We start from the raw sequence: 15158 nt of genomic DNA on the forward strand, positions 1-15158 counted from the left end.
ATGTGAAATGCTCTTAAGGCACTTAGAGTGTGGTAATCAGTCAGCACGTTATTAAGCTGAAAATATTTATCACTGTCCAGACCTTAGAAGCCAGGAAAAGTTGTGGATCTTGGCGATTCGCTTAGTCAAAACTTGGACCAGCTTTCTGTTTGCTAAGATTATAGCTTGCTGTCCTTGGAGAAGCTTGACAAGGTAGGAGGCTTTAGCAATTGTGTTCGCTTACACTGGCCCAGCGGGTGGCCCAAGTGTGGAGATCTTTGGTTGAGGCTGAAACAAGCCCAATCTTAGAATAGTTTCCTAAGCTAATTTTTTTGGATTCTTGCCATTGGAAACAAGGGTGGTCTTTCTCCAGACTCTCTACCCCTCCCCAATCACAGAGCCTTCTGCAAAGGCATTAGTGGCAAGAAATCAAACACTTAAGAAAGAAGTAACTACAGAGGTGCAGGAGTGATCCATATGTCTGTGTAGGGAAGCTCTCGTAGATCTGTGTAATGGTATTGTTCAGACACAGTCATATGACACTCAAGGATCTCACTACACTGTCCAAAGAAGTCTTGTGCCCAAAGCAGGTAATACTGTACATGTATGTCCCTGTCAAACCCGAGTTATTGCTACTGGTGAACACACCTCTCCCACAGATTTCCTAGGCTTTCATTTGTACCAGCCACCTTAAAGTGATGACATGACTTCTGGAAAATTCTTGTCCACTCACCATTCCGACCATGCATTGGTCACAACTCTTCTTCTCATTGCCATGGTAAAAGTAGAAGAGATGCCATGGCATGCAGTGTCGCACAGCATGGTCAGGACTTACATAGCAGACAGGAAGATTTTCTGATCCTGTCTGATAGTCTCTATACAAATTTCTGCGGTAAATCTCTCCTTATGGCCTTTTATAATAGCAGCAGCCAAGATATATAACCAGTAAAGTTTCCATCATAATAAATCCAGTTAATTGAGAAAATTTTTCCATCCGTTCCAAATGAATGAAGATGTGGCTACCTTGAGTATGTGTGCATGATGCGTGACCATCTGTTCCAGGCAACAGGCAGAGTGCTTGTTCCTACCTGGCCTGGCAGTCCTATTTATATACCTAGGGTAAACATTTGGTATTATATTTCCTAAGGATTATGTTTTATTTCTTTAGAATGAGAAACTGCATGGAAAGTTCTTGTATTAACATTTTTATATTTTCTCCTTAATATTCTACAATTATTTTCCTTTTAAAATGTGAGGTTTATGATTTAGCCAAGTCTTTAATTCACTTTTTGGCTCAAAAACAACTATTCTTTGTTACTGTAGTTATTTTTGTCATATCTCTTTGACTTGTGCTTTGAAAGTCCTAGGCCATTGTTGGATTCAATAAATCTGACATGGGAGCTCTCATGGCTGTTCATCTAACCCAGATGCACACCCCTTGTAACAATGGGAGATTGTATGATTACTGTCTAAGCCGCCATCATTGTGCCCGCAGAGTCAGGATGTCTGCTCCTTTCCAAACAGTTTGTTATTACAACAGGGAGTTGTCACTCTCATGCTTGCATGATGCTCCTGAGGGCGGTTTTCAGCCCTCTAGTACCCACTGCCTTGGTGGGGTTATGCATGTTGTTTACTTTCTCTGGTCTGCGGTTCTAAAGTGTAAAGCGGGAACCTCCTTTTTATTTATCACATTATTTATGATTTAAATAGTGTTGCATAAAGGCCTGGGCCCGGGGTTTTGGCAGAGAGAGAGCAGTTCAGTTACATTTCTCTCCCTTTTAATTAGTGCTTCAGGAAGAACCACTCAGCTCTCTGTGCCATGGTTTTCTGTATTGTAGGATGCTGTGTGATAGTCCTTATTTCACACAAGTGTGAAGATTATATGAGATAAGACACACGCATCACTCATGAGCATACTTCACGAGTGTAGAAAGCCACTATGTCTATATGTATACAGAGAACATTGTGTTATTGTTAATAGAATAAGGCTTAATTGTGTCATATTAATTTACTGGTCCAGCTAGTCATCTGAAAGAAGCCTGTGTGTACCACTTGCACAGCTTCTTTTTGCTGCAGTTACCTTGAGGGTTTTGTCCTAATGGCCAGACATCACTGAGGAAGTTTTGTTTCTGGTGTGCCTGTTTCAGGGTTTTTACAGTAAAAATCTAAGAATACATTGTTTATTTGCTTTGTTTACCATATGTATTTGCATCAATAATTTTCTCTTCAAAACATTAATTTACATGTCAAAACATTTTTGTTTGGATTATTCCAAGGTTGTTTAGAATGCCTCACTTAAAACCAATGTGTAACATTTGTTGACTTTAATTGTATGTTCATTATATTTGTAGGTCACTTATATATTTTTGTATATTTTATATTAATATATGTGTGTAATTGAGGAACAATGATGCATGCCTTTCACTTAAGAGACAGATAAAAACTAGGTTTCTTCATAATAGACATCATTGCATTAAGTCAGTTAACAATGATAGGTGTCTGCCTCATGTGACAGGATCTAGTAACTAGATTGAACTGTTCTGTAGCAAAAGAAACACAAGGAAGAATTGTTTTCAACCAACCACTGATTCCAAGTTGTATATAAGGATCCCCTAGAGGGTATAAAAATCTCAGCACTTGAGTCTGCCTCCAGATATTCTGAGTGACCTTACCTAGATTGGTAATTGGCTATCTAATAATAGTTAGATGAAGTCATCTTACAAAACAATTCCAAGAGATTGAAACCTGTAGGAAATCAAAACCAATGAGAGAAGATACCTAATACAAAGCAGGTGTTTCTTTCTCTGATACCCTCACTGACATGTGGCACTGTACCCTAGTGAAGATGCTTAGGTCTGATGTTGCTACCAATACCCCTCCTCAGGAGAGAGACATCCTGGCTTCTTGTATCCATACCCATACTGTCTTCTGGGTTATTATCTTACAGATCTTAGATTTTGGTTTTACATGGGTAGGATTTCTTAGCATCACCAAATAATATCAGCTGTTTGGAATCTTAATCCCTCAGGAGCAGAGGGATTAATGGCATGTTTGTGCCACTATGCAGTTTTTCATTAAAGATGAGAACAGCCATTTTCTCTCTTTGATACTCTGAGACATCACTATATATAATTATACAGCTTACAGTGATATGTCACATCCTTGCAGATTTGGCCAGTCATAAACCCATCTAATTTTAGAACCTTTTGTACCCCTTAAGAGAAATGACAATAGCCATTAATTGTCCCTCTTTATCTTTTTTATTTTGAAGCTACTTCCTATTTCTATAGTTTGTTATAGAAGTTTCCTGTTTTATTTATTTTATTGAAAATTTAAATAAAGATTTTTGGTTTTTTTTGGAGTTAGGGTTTCTCTATGTAACAGAGAAGTTTTTAATGTAATATTTTCATTCATTCATGGAGGATTTTATACAGTGTAGGTGGATCATATTTACCTCCTTTCCTCCCTGATCCATGCCCACCCACAACCTCTGTAGTCTTTGTTTTTTATAGGTCACCAAGTTTAGTTTGTACTGTCCATATACTCATGGACATGGGGCTACTCTCTGGAGCATGGTCAAACTACATCCCTAAAGGAAACTGTTTCTCCACACCTCAGGACTCATCAGCTGTCAATTTCTCCTCAGCTAAGGGTGGAGCCTTGTGAGCTCCTTTCCTCTCCATGTTGGAGTGTTGACTGGCGTGATCTTATTCAGGTCCTATGCAGGTAACCACAGCTTCTTCAAGTTCATGGGCGCAGTGGTCCCACCATGTCCAAAGACACTGTTTTGCTCCTGTCTTCTCAATCTCTGGCTCTTAAAAATATTTCTTTTCTTCTCTGTCTTCTGAAGTGGCTCCTGGGCCTTGCACAGAGAGAAGAGATATACATTTTGTGTCAATAGAATTACACTGAATGCTATTCTTTATGATCAGTGGTTTTTTTTTTTTTTTTTTTTTTTTTTTTTTTTTTTTTTTTTTTTTTTTTTTCCAGACAGGGTTTCTCTGTGTAGCTTTGGAGCCTATCCTGGCACTCGCTCTGGAGACCAGAGTGGCCTTGAACTCACAGAGATCTGCCTGCCTCTGCCTCCCGAGTACTGAGATCAAAGGCATGCGCCACCAATGCCCGGCTTGATTAGTTTTTTTTTAAACTTAATATTTTTCATAGTTCATGTGTTGGTTTCAGTTATTTTTGCTGAATGTTATTTTGTAGTATAGACCACACTTTGATTGCCCATTGAGATGGACATTTAGCTTATTTATACTCTTTAGCTATTATGATTTTTTTTTTTTTTTGCTGTGAACTATTACACAGCTACTCACTTTCCAGGTTTCCTTATTATTTGTTAATAACTTTTTAGTTAGTTGTAGTAGTTTGTCAATTTGGATAAAGTGGAATTTTATATTACTGACAATTTGTGTGTCCTTAGATTACCCTGCAGAATCGAGTGGTGTTGCAAAAAGTCAAATTGTCAGTCTATGTGCAGCCTCCATTAGTACTTACTTGTGATCAGTTCACCTTTGACTTTGCAGGTAAGCTCCTTGTTTTGTCTGGATGTTTACTGTGCTGTGAGTTGGGTTGTTTTTTTTTTTTTTTTTTTTTTTTTTCAGTGTGCTTAGTTCAGGTCTGTATTTCTTTTCTAAATAGCAGCTCTGAGAGCTTCTGGGGAAACAAATGGTGGCATGTATCATGCATGGATAATTGATGAATAATTTTTAGATTATGAATTTCTAGTTATATTGCTTAACTAGCTGTATCTGTAAATTGTATTAAAATACTATAATTTGGAAGACTTTCTTCTGTCTCTGTCTCTCTGTGTGTTGCTGGGGATTGAAGCTTCATGCATACAAGGTAAGAACTCTATCAACTGAGCTATGTCCTCAGCCCTGGAAGTCCTTTTTTAATGGCATTTTCCTAGTGACCTCTGTAGTGAATCAGTAACATTTAAAGACAGAGTGCTGGCTTGGGATTTGGCCTATATTTGAATTCTAACTCCTACACTACTTGATGCAAGATTCTGGCAAACTATTTTAGTGACTACTTAGAGCCTGTTATTTTAAGTGGTAAACAGAGAGTAATAACTCTCTATATGACAGGATTGCTTTGAAGATTTAATTAGAAAATAAAATCATATGAAGTATCTAATAATATATAAAATAGTAATCATGTCACAAATGGCCCCTATTGTTCCCCCCATTTTCTCTGCCTGTTGACCCAGGCAAAGAGATGCAGGGCTGTGGAGTGAGAGGCACCTTGTGTGGAGTCAGTTCCTGGTTCATGGTAATGGTGTAAAACTTTGATCCTTACCTCTGTATTCTGGTCACCTCATAGTTAAAAAAGGAATGATAATGGCACCTACCTTACAGTGTCTCTGTGAAGATTGTATGAGTGGCTGTTTAGAGTGCTTATTGAAGTACTTCGTATGTAGTAAGTGCTATAAGAGTTTAGCAATTGTTAACAATTGCTGCCATCATATAACTTATGCATAACTTTCATATTCCCTATAGTACCAGATATGACCAGCGTAGCAGCATTTTCTGTTTACCTGAAGAAAAATTACATACCATCTGAATTAGAAGGAAATGCAGTTGTTTCTTATTCCAGACCAACAGGTAAAATATACAGTGATTTGCAACTTTATAGACCAAATTTAAGTTAAATGACTTAAGCATTTAAGATAGAAAAGCATACAGTCAAAGAATTTTCTTTTCTACTCCTAATTATTATTCCAATTACTTTCTTGCATTCTGTTAATGACAAGTGTGTTCATATGATTTCTGGGTGTATGGTTCTCTCTTTCACTTAGTAGCAAATATGATGTATTTTTATTAGCACTGGATCATATTTCATTTATTTAAACTACAAAAGGCTGTTATTAATTACTGAAAAGATGTAGGTTAACATAACAATTAAGCCATTATTCAATTTTAGATAGTTTTTTCATTACTAAATAATACTCTTTACCTCCCACATTTGAGTAATTAAAAACACATCTGTTATATTTTCATCTGGAGTTCAAGTCAGTTTGTTCTTTTGTTCAGATTTAAAATTTTTATTTTTAAAATTAGCATACAAGATATCAGAAATCATTAGATTGTTCTTAATAGGCATGATTAGGTTCTCTCTGTCTAGGAGTGATTATCCTGCTATAAACTTGAACTTAGTTGATTTTGGTATGATTATCTTTTCCTTTCCTGTGTGGGTATTATTTCACAGTTTGATGTCAGTTGGTTGTTAGAAAATAAAAATCAGCGGGTCATACTTTAAAAGATATTTCAATATAGTGGATCTGGTTGGTACTCAGATATTGTAGCATTTTTATATTTGTGTTTCAAGAACATTTCTGGACAATTTTAAGGCTTATCTTTCCAGTTAAAAAGCCTTATAGTTTCAAAAGAACCAAAGTCTCCATGTTTTTATGCTCAGCTTAGCTGCTTTGGCTTCCCTCATGAGTGTATCCCCAGTGAATCTTCCTGTTTATTTATTGGAAGATGTTGGTGCTCTGGCATAATTTTGTAGCTTAGTTGTATTTTTTTAAAAACCTAGTTTTATTTGCCTTGTGGAGTAATTTGATTTAAGCAGTCTTGATATTTATTTTTACCCAGCAGTGATCACTTCATCTGTTTCTCAAATTCTCAGACTTTGGGCTGTATAATCACTTTTATGTTTATAAAGACTTGATTGCACGAGAAGTGAAAACTTGATAAAGGGTTAAAGAATGGTGGACCTTTCGGTCATTTCCCAAAAGACTATTGAGGTTTTGAATGTTATTTTTACTTTGAGTTCTGAGACACAGAAAGGAGACATATTTGGCTGCTAGCTCTAGATCCTTTATCATTTACTTAACATCTGAGTCAGCAGTTACAATATTGCACAGCTGTCTATAGAGATGGCTCACCTTAATTTATATAATTCTTTCATTAATATTCAAGGAAAAGTAGTGATACTGGTTGAAAAAATAGGGAACGGCAAATGCCTGGTGGGCAGCACACTGAAAGTGCATTTGAACACTATGAAGTCAGCCATTGGCCCCATGGCCTGTAGTTGCAGTTACCGTTTTGGCCATATTTACTTTCTTATAGATGGAATTTAGAATATCATATATTATTGGTAAAGCAGAGGTCTAGACACTATTTGGTTCACAGTTAGTTATAAATTAATATAACAAGTGTGTTAAAGTAAGAACAAAAAGATAAGCCTCAAAACCCAAGTGAACATTATTCCAGAGTAGTAACAATTTTCTCAAGAAGGACTAGCTGGAAATATTAACATTTTGCTTTTGCTTTTTCACTCAGCCTTTTGACTTAATATTCTTCATGTCACTTGAATACTGAGTTGTTCTTTTTTTTTTTTTTTTTAAACCACATTTATACTGGAGTAACATTCTCATGGACTTTTGAGACCAGAGGCACAAACATATTGCTGAGTTTCATTTACTTAGGGTTTGCTCTTCAAATAAGGCTTCTGTTTTCTCAGGGGTGTGTGTACTGTTCTTGTAAGTTTAAACTGTATTTTAAACAGATGTGTATCAAATTTTTATTGTAGCTTTACCACAAATAATTAGTTTGCATTCTTTCTCTTCCACGTCCTTTGCATTGCTTCTAATGGATAGATCGAAATCCTGATGGTAAGTTAAAAGATACAGGGGAAAATGAATTTTCAGTCTAAAATTTGTTGTTAAACTCAATGGGCATTACTCCATGAATCAACCCTTTACATTAGTGTATGTTGTAACAGACTTCTTTAGGGTATATGTTGCCTTAGTCTTGCTATGAAGGGCAGTGTGCCTGTTTCAAGAGGGTTATCATTACAGATAAGGTGAAAGATAAGAACAGATGACTTAAAAAGATTTATTTTGTTTTTAATTGTACATGTATGCATGACCAGTTGGTGGGTGTATGTGCATGTGTGAGCACAGGTACCCTTGAGTCTGGAAGAGTGGTTGTATCCCTTGCAGCTGGAATTATAGTTGGATGGGAACTGCCTGGTATTGGGAACTTGAGTCCTTAGGAAGAACAGCTGTACTCCTATTTGAGCCATCTCTCCAGCCCCAGAATGCCTTTGTTGAGAAACGCCAAAAATGTCATTGGCAAATTTTTGCTGAAAGCCATTAACACATGTTCATTATTAGATTATTTTACCCACATTAAAGTATAGAAAATTAAAAATATACATGTCACTTAATTTTAAATGTTCTTCTACATGCTCAAATAGATCTACTTGTGTCTGATAAGAATATCATGTGTACTACTATACAACTATCTCTTGTCTCATTCAGAATTTCTGGAAGATTGGGCTGGCCAACCTGAACTTACCCTAGTCAGTGTTGTTAGTCATTTTGCCATAGTACACACATGTTCAAGCTGTGCTAAGTTTACGTTTGTTTCTTAGGTTTTCCAGTAGATGTGAGGTCTTCAAGGGTAGAAATAAATGACTCATCGATGAATTGCAGAGGATCAGGGTACACCATAGTCATTTAAGTATCTCTTAATTTATTTTTCCCCTAGAAGAGGAGGGATGCAGAGGACATGAGGGAGCAGAATAGAAGATAACAAGAAGGGAGATACCATAATACAGGGAGACATTTTAGGTTTACAGAGAAATCAGGCACTAGGGAAATGTCTGGAGATCTACAAAGATGACACCAACTAATAATCTAAGCAACAGAGGAGAGGCTACCTTAAATGCCCTCCTCTGATAATGAGATTGATGACTGACTTATATGCCACCCGATAGCCCTCATCCAGCAGCTGGTGGAAGTGGAAGCAGATACCCACAACTAATCACTGAACTGAACTGGAATCCAGTTGCAGAGAAGGACGAGTGAAGAGCAAAGGGGTCCAGACCAGGCTGGTGAAACCCACAGAAACAGCTGACCTGAACATTGGGGAACTCTTACTTCCCAGACTGATAGCTGGGATACCAGCATGGGACGGATCCAGACCCCAGGAACATGGGTTTCAGTGAGGAAACCTCAGAAATCTACAGAACTGCTGTAGTAGTTCAGTATTTATCCCTAGCATAGGTGTGGACTTTGGGAGCCCATTCCACATAGAGGAATACTCCTTGAGCCTAGACATATGGGAATGGGCCTAGGCCCTATCCCAAAGGATATGATAGACTCTGATGACACTCTATGGAAAGCCTCACCCTCCCTGGGGAGCAGAAAGGATATGTGATAGGTAGGGTTTTAGTTGGGGTGGTGGTGGTAGGGGCAGAAAGGAGGGAGAAGGGAACTGGGATTGTCATGTAAAACAATCTTGTTTCTAATTCAAATAAAAAAAAATTGGGAAAAAATACTTTTCCCCTAAAATACATAGATATAAAACAGTAGATTATCTTTACTAAAGATACCTTAAGACAAGTTTTAGATAATAATATCCTCCAAGTAGTAATTAGATATGGTCAAACCACTGTTAAAACACCAGTATTTACTTACACTGTGTTTTTCTTTCCTTTTTTCTTTTCCTTTTTCCTTTTCTTTTTTGAGACAGGGTCTCTTGAGATAGTTCTGGCTGTCCTGGAACTTACTATATAGACTAGGCTGGCCTCGAACTCACAGAGATCCACCTGCCTCTGCCTCTGCCTCCCAGGTGCTGGGATTAAAGCTGTGCACCACTACACCCAGCATACTCATACTGTTTTGATGATGCCACCAGTTTCTTTCTGCTCCGCAGGGAGGGTGAGGCCTTCCATGGGGAATCTTCAAAGTCTGTCACATCTTTTGGAGCAGGGCCTAGACCCTCTGCCATGTGTCTAGGCTGAGAGTGTATCCTTCTATGTGGAATGGGATCCAAAAGTCCATTTGTACACTAAGGATAAATACTTGTCCACTACCAGAGGCCCCATAGACTGCCCAGTCCTTCTAACTGACACCCACGTTCAGGGGTCTGGGTCGGCCCTATGCTTGAGCCTTCATCCAGTAGTTAATGGAAGCAGAAGCAGACATCCACAGTTAAACACTGAGCTGAACTCTTGGAATCCAGTTGCAGAGAAGGAGGAGTGATGAGCAAAGGGGTCAAAACCAGGCTGGAGAAACCCACAGAAACAGCGGACCTGAACAAGGGTGGAGCTCATGGATCCCAGACTGATAGCTGGTGATGGTGAATTTAATATTTCTTTTGGTGTGGTTTAAATTATTATTAAATGCAAGGCAGCAGTGCTGAAATATTCAACAGTATCTTTATATTTCTCAGGTGGATCCATTTCCATGTCTTGATCTGTTTAGGCTGTATTGCAGAAAAGTAGTTCTGCTCTCACATGTCAGAAAAAGGGCATGTGGTTTTAGGTAGTCCCATAGGAGTTAGCCTCCATTATTCTGCATTAAAATTACATGCCATGGACAGTGTAAAACATGACTGTAGACCAAGTACAGTATGTTATCAGTCACTACATTAGGGGGTCTGCAAGTCCTGGCTACCAGACATGACTGCTGCTTCCCCACTTCCTGTTTGCAGGAAAAAATGGCTCCAGCAGTCTCAGAAAGAGTTCACGGGTCTTCTGTAGAAGTGTAGTGTATAGATATGCCTGTCTTATTCACATATGTACACACACACACACACACACACACACACACACACACACACTGTCTATTTTATTTTTCAACAGCTTTTTGTCTTCCTGTTTGAAAATGATCCTGGGCTTGTGTGTGTGCCAGGTGTAGTTTTTTAGTATTGGAAAATTACTCATTCAGGAGTGGTTTTAATGTAAATTTCTCTCTGATTGATAAATGGTTTTTTGATTAATTGCATTGTAGTAGTTGTTACTATCCATTTCCTCTAGTGGATTATGGGCAGGGAAGCATATGAAAGAGAGGTGATTATATTTGTTTAAAAATTCAAAATCCTATATAGCAAAGTCAGACTGATGAATGACTAGATTGATACTGGAATCAAATGAATGATGAACATTTCTTTTTTTCTCAGCTTAGGTTCCAGAGTTGAATTAGCCAGCTAGGCAGACAGTTTTTGCCAACAGCCTAGAGTTAGGACCAATTAGCCTTTTCAACCAGATCCCAAACTGTTCCAAGAGTAACATCAAAAAGGTCTTTATTTTAATTTTTCTTTTATTCTTGAAACACGATTTCATGTAGCCCTGGCTGGTCTCAAGGTTGATATATAGCTGAGGATGACCTTGAACTTCTTATCCTATTACCCCTATGTTCCAAGATCTGGGATTATAGTATGTGCTGCCACACAAGGCTTGAAAAGTCTATTAATATACATAATTCTTTCCTTGAAAAATTCTTTTATTTTATGTGCATGGATGGTTTGCCTGCATGTATGTATGTACACCATGCCTGTTCCTGGGGCTCAAGGGGGCCAGAAGAAGGTATCACATTCCCGTGAACTGCAGTTACAGACGGATATACCATGTGAGTGCTGCAAGTCAAACATGAGTCCTCTGGAAGAGCAGCAAGTTCTCTTAACCATTTTCCCAGCCCCCCTTTTCTTCTTTTTTAAAAAAGACTGATTTATTTATTATGTATACAGTGTTCTATCTGCATGTTTTCTTGCACACCAAAAGAGGGCATCGGATCTCATTTTAGATGGCTGTGAGCCACCATGTAGCTGCTGGGATTTGAACTCAAGATCTCTGGAAGAGCAGTTAAAGCTCTTAACCTCTGATCCATTTCTCCAGCCCCCCTCTTTTCTTTATTATAAATGTGTGCATTGAGCCATCTCTTCAGCCCTTTTCCACTTCTGAACCCCCACATTTCTCACCAGGTTCTTAATTTAAAATAAAGCCAGTGTGGTTGATCATTCCTAATTTGTAAATCTCGAGTCCATGTACCTGGTGCAAATGGTGTAGAGGCCATGATACAGGTTTTGAAGAAAGTTTGTTTGAACAGATAGCTTAGGATTTAGTTGAACGTATATATAAGTACTGATGGTACAAGGAGTTAGGACCAATTAGTCTTTTCCAACCAGGTTCAAAACTGTTCCAAGAGCAACATTGAGAAAGTCTTTATTTTAACTTTTCTTTTGTTTTTCTTGAAGCAAAGTTACATCTATTTGGTTTGAACAGTTAGCTTAGAATTTAGTTGAAAGTATATATATAAGATTGTATTCTTTGTGTATACAGTAGTCAGAAATTAAAATATTTTTGTTGTATTATTCATTTAAAATTAAAGAGATAGAAGCAAGTTTTGTTCATTCCACTCTATCTATTAACTGGGGTTGTAACTTAATTATTATAATAGAGACATTTTTAAGACTTCTTTTCATAATTTGGAGATGTATGTAATATATGGGAATTTCCTTATAGTTGGCAAAGGAACACTTTGTAATTTTTTTATGTGTGTGGTAGAATTGCTAGCTGTGGTTTGGAAAGTATCTTTGAGTGTGTTACATTTTGCCATTATAAAGTACAAACACATATGCCCCTAAAACCCTCACAGAATACCAGGAAGTGCTACCTGGGGACTGTCCTGAACAAACACCAGTTAGATTCTGGATGTGCAGAAGTGAATTTCACATCTGTTGGTTAGGAACAAATTCTGAGCTGGGTAAGAATTGATGGGTAATAGAGTGTGCTGAGAACGACCCCACATGAACTGTAGAAGCATTTAATTTAATTTAATTTAATTAGGCTCAGCTTTGCTGATGCTGTCTCTCTCACTGTCCTAGGAAGTAAGAAGACGGAAAATCACCTCCATACTCAATGGGGATTAAGCTACCCAAGCAAGATAGATTGTAATTTCAAAGCTCTTGCTTGGTCCATGTAACCATATTTTAACTGCTTCTGCTCTTACTTTTTTAAAGCTCTCACTGACTCCACTACAGAGAAATGAAGAGATTAGTGTGCAAACCCACCAAGTAGGGTAGACATTTTGAGCTTTCAGTTTCTATACAGGACTTCAGTAAGATACAGATTTCTATGTTTTGTCCCCCATCTTCCACGTTGTCTTGTCCATACAGAATCCTAGGATGAAAAGATAGCAAGTTTAAGGTTAAAGTGCTGATTTTAGATTTATAAATAACCTTATAAATTTAGGTTTATAAAAGAACAAAGAATGAAATGCGATTTAAAGTAATTTTGAGAATTAAATTATTCAACTTTGTTATTTATTCAGTTACTTTCTTAATTATGTCTGGATGAATATTGACATCATTTAGGATTAAATGACTAGGCTTGAATTATAAAAATTATAATGTGAAATTGTGATAAAATCCAATTCTCCTAACTTACATTTTCAATGCTCAAATTGCCATGAACTTCAGAGAAGTCCCATGTACATTGTACTTTCACGGTTATAATTTATTGAAAATAGCTAATATAGTTTGAATCTTCAATATGTAAAAATAGCTGAGGATTTAGAATGTCTTGGGTAGAGCATTTTGAGATAAGATAATTTAGAGTTTCAGGGAGACTGAGTGTTCTTTTTTCATTTTAACTGATAGCTGTAGGCTAAGCTTGGGCTTTGAAAATCTTAAAGAATTGTCTCAGTAATTGAATGATTTTTATGGTGTCTGGATGGGCTGGTTTTTAAAAATATGCTGCTTAATGATAGGCCTCATGCTAATGCTTCTTTTAACTCTTTAAAAATATTTTATGAAATCTTTAAGAATTTCATTCAATATATTTTGATTATATTCACTCCCACCCTTCCTCCTAACTCCCCCAGATCCACTTCTTCCTCTCCAACCCCTTCTGTTTAAAGATGTCCTCTTTTTAAAACCTCCAGCTCCCCAAAGTTTAGCTTTTTAAAGAAGACTATCTCACAGCAGACATCCTGGTCCTTTGGCCCTCACAGTCTTCCCATTTCCTCTTCTGTAGGGTTCCCTAAGCCTTAGGTGTAGGCATTGTATTGTTGATGTTTTAACTGGGGACAGGTACCCTATGTTCAATTGTTTTTTTGCATTTTCACAAGTTGTGACTTCCTGTAATGATCTCTAACTGCTGCAAAAGGAAGCTTCCTTGAGAGGGGTAAGAACTACCCTTGCCTTAGAATGCAGTTAGAAATTATACTGGTTTAGAAAAATGGCAGCAGTAGATTCTCTGGATTTTGTGGCCTTAGCAGGCACAGAAGGTTGGTGAAGTTCACACAGTACCAGATATGAATTCTTTTTAGATGAGCAGGCCTTAAGTCCAATTAGATGGCTGTTGGTTGCTCCCAGGACATAAGTGTCACTGTTGCACCTTTTAGAATATCTTTCTATTCTGGTTGTTTTGTCTTTTATAGGCATGACACCTCAGTAGGACTCTTTTTTTTATATTTGAATTAGAAATAAGATTTTTTTAATGTCAATCCCAGTTCCCTCTCCCTCCCCTCCTCCCTTAACACACCCCCTCAACTAAAACCGTACCTATCACGTATCCTTTCTGCTCCCCAGGGAGGGTGAGGCATTCCATAGGGGGTCATCAGAGTCTATCATATCCTTTGGGTTGTGGCCTATGCCCACCCCTGTGTTTCTTGGCTCAGGGAGTATCCCTCTATGTGGAATGGGCTCCCAAAGTCCACACCTATGCTAGGGATAAGTACTGAACTACTACAGGAGGTCCCATAGATTTCTGAGTTCTCCTCTCTGAAACCCATGTTCCTGGGGTCTAGATCAGTCCCATGCTGGTTTCCCAGCTATCAGTCTGGGGACCACAAGCTCTCCGTTGTTCAGGTCAGCTGTTTCTGTGGATTTCACCAGCCTGGTCTGGGCCCCTTTGCTCATCACTCGGTCCTTCTCTGCAACTGGATTCCAGTTCAGTTCAGTGAATAGTTGTGGGTGTCGGCTTCTACTTCCACTAGCTGATGGATGAAGGCTATAGGATAGCATATAAGTCAGTCATCAATCTCATTATCAGGGGAGGGCATTTAAGGTAGCCTCTCCTCTATTGCTTAGATTGTTAGTTGGTGTCATCTTTGTAGGTCTCCAGACATTTCCCTAGTGCCTGATTTCTCTATAAACCTAAAATATCTCCCTCTATTATGGTATCTCCTTTCTTGATTAATCATCAGGTCATACTTCGAAAACCTATATTCCTCAAAATTCGAAAACCTAAAGGAAATGGACAATTTTCTGGATAGATTTCACTTACCAGAATTAAATCAAGAACAGATAAGCAACTTGAATAGACCTATAACCCCTAATGTAATAGAAGCAGTCATCAAAAGTCTCCCAACCAAAAAAAAAAGCCCAGGGCCAGGTGGCTTCAGTGCAGAATTCTACCAGAAATTTAAGGAATAG

The 15158-nt window shown here is 37.9% G+C and overlaps 1 protein-coding gene across 12 annotated transcripts in view; it reads left to right on the top strand.

Annotated features, from left to right (window-relative positions):
* Positions 1 to 15158, top strand: part of Bbs9 (Bardet-Biedl syndrome 9) — a 408032-nt gene that overhangs the window by 176399 nt on the left and 216475 nt on the right. For 10 of the 12 annotated variants that reach the window (XR_003484647.2, XM_027411687.2, XM_027411681.2 and 7 more), the window contains 3 exons: positions 4406 to 4508; positions 5484 to 5588; positions 7589 to 7603. Coding sequence is in view for 11 of the 12 variants with exons in the window: in XM_027411687.2 (XP_027267488.1) it covers positions 4406 to 4508; positions 5484 to 5588; positions 7589 to 7603 (223 nt within the window). In the remaining variant the exon portion in view is untranslated. The remainder of the gene's footprint in view (positions 1 to 4405; positions 4509 to 5483; positions 5589 to 7588; positions 7604 to 15158) is intronic. The other 2 variants (XM_027411682.2, XM_027411685.2) reach the window with 1 other exon arrangement.

This window comes from Cricetulus griseus, chromosome 4 (assembly GCF_003668045.3).
Source record: "Cricetulus griseus strain 17A/GY chromosome 4, alternate assembly CriGri-PICRH-1.0, whole genome shotgun sequence".
Lineage (NCBI taxonomy): Eukaryota > Metazoa > Chordata > Mammalia > Rodentia > Cricetidae > Cricetulus > Cricetulus griseus.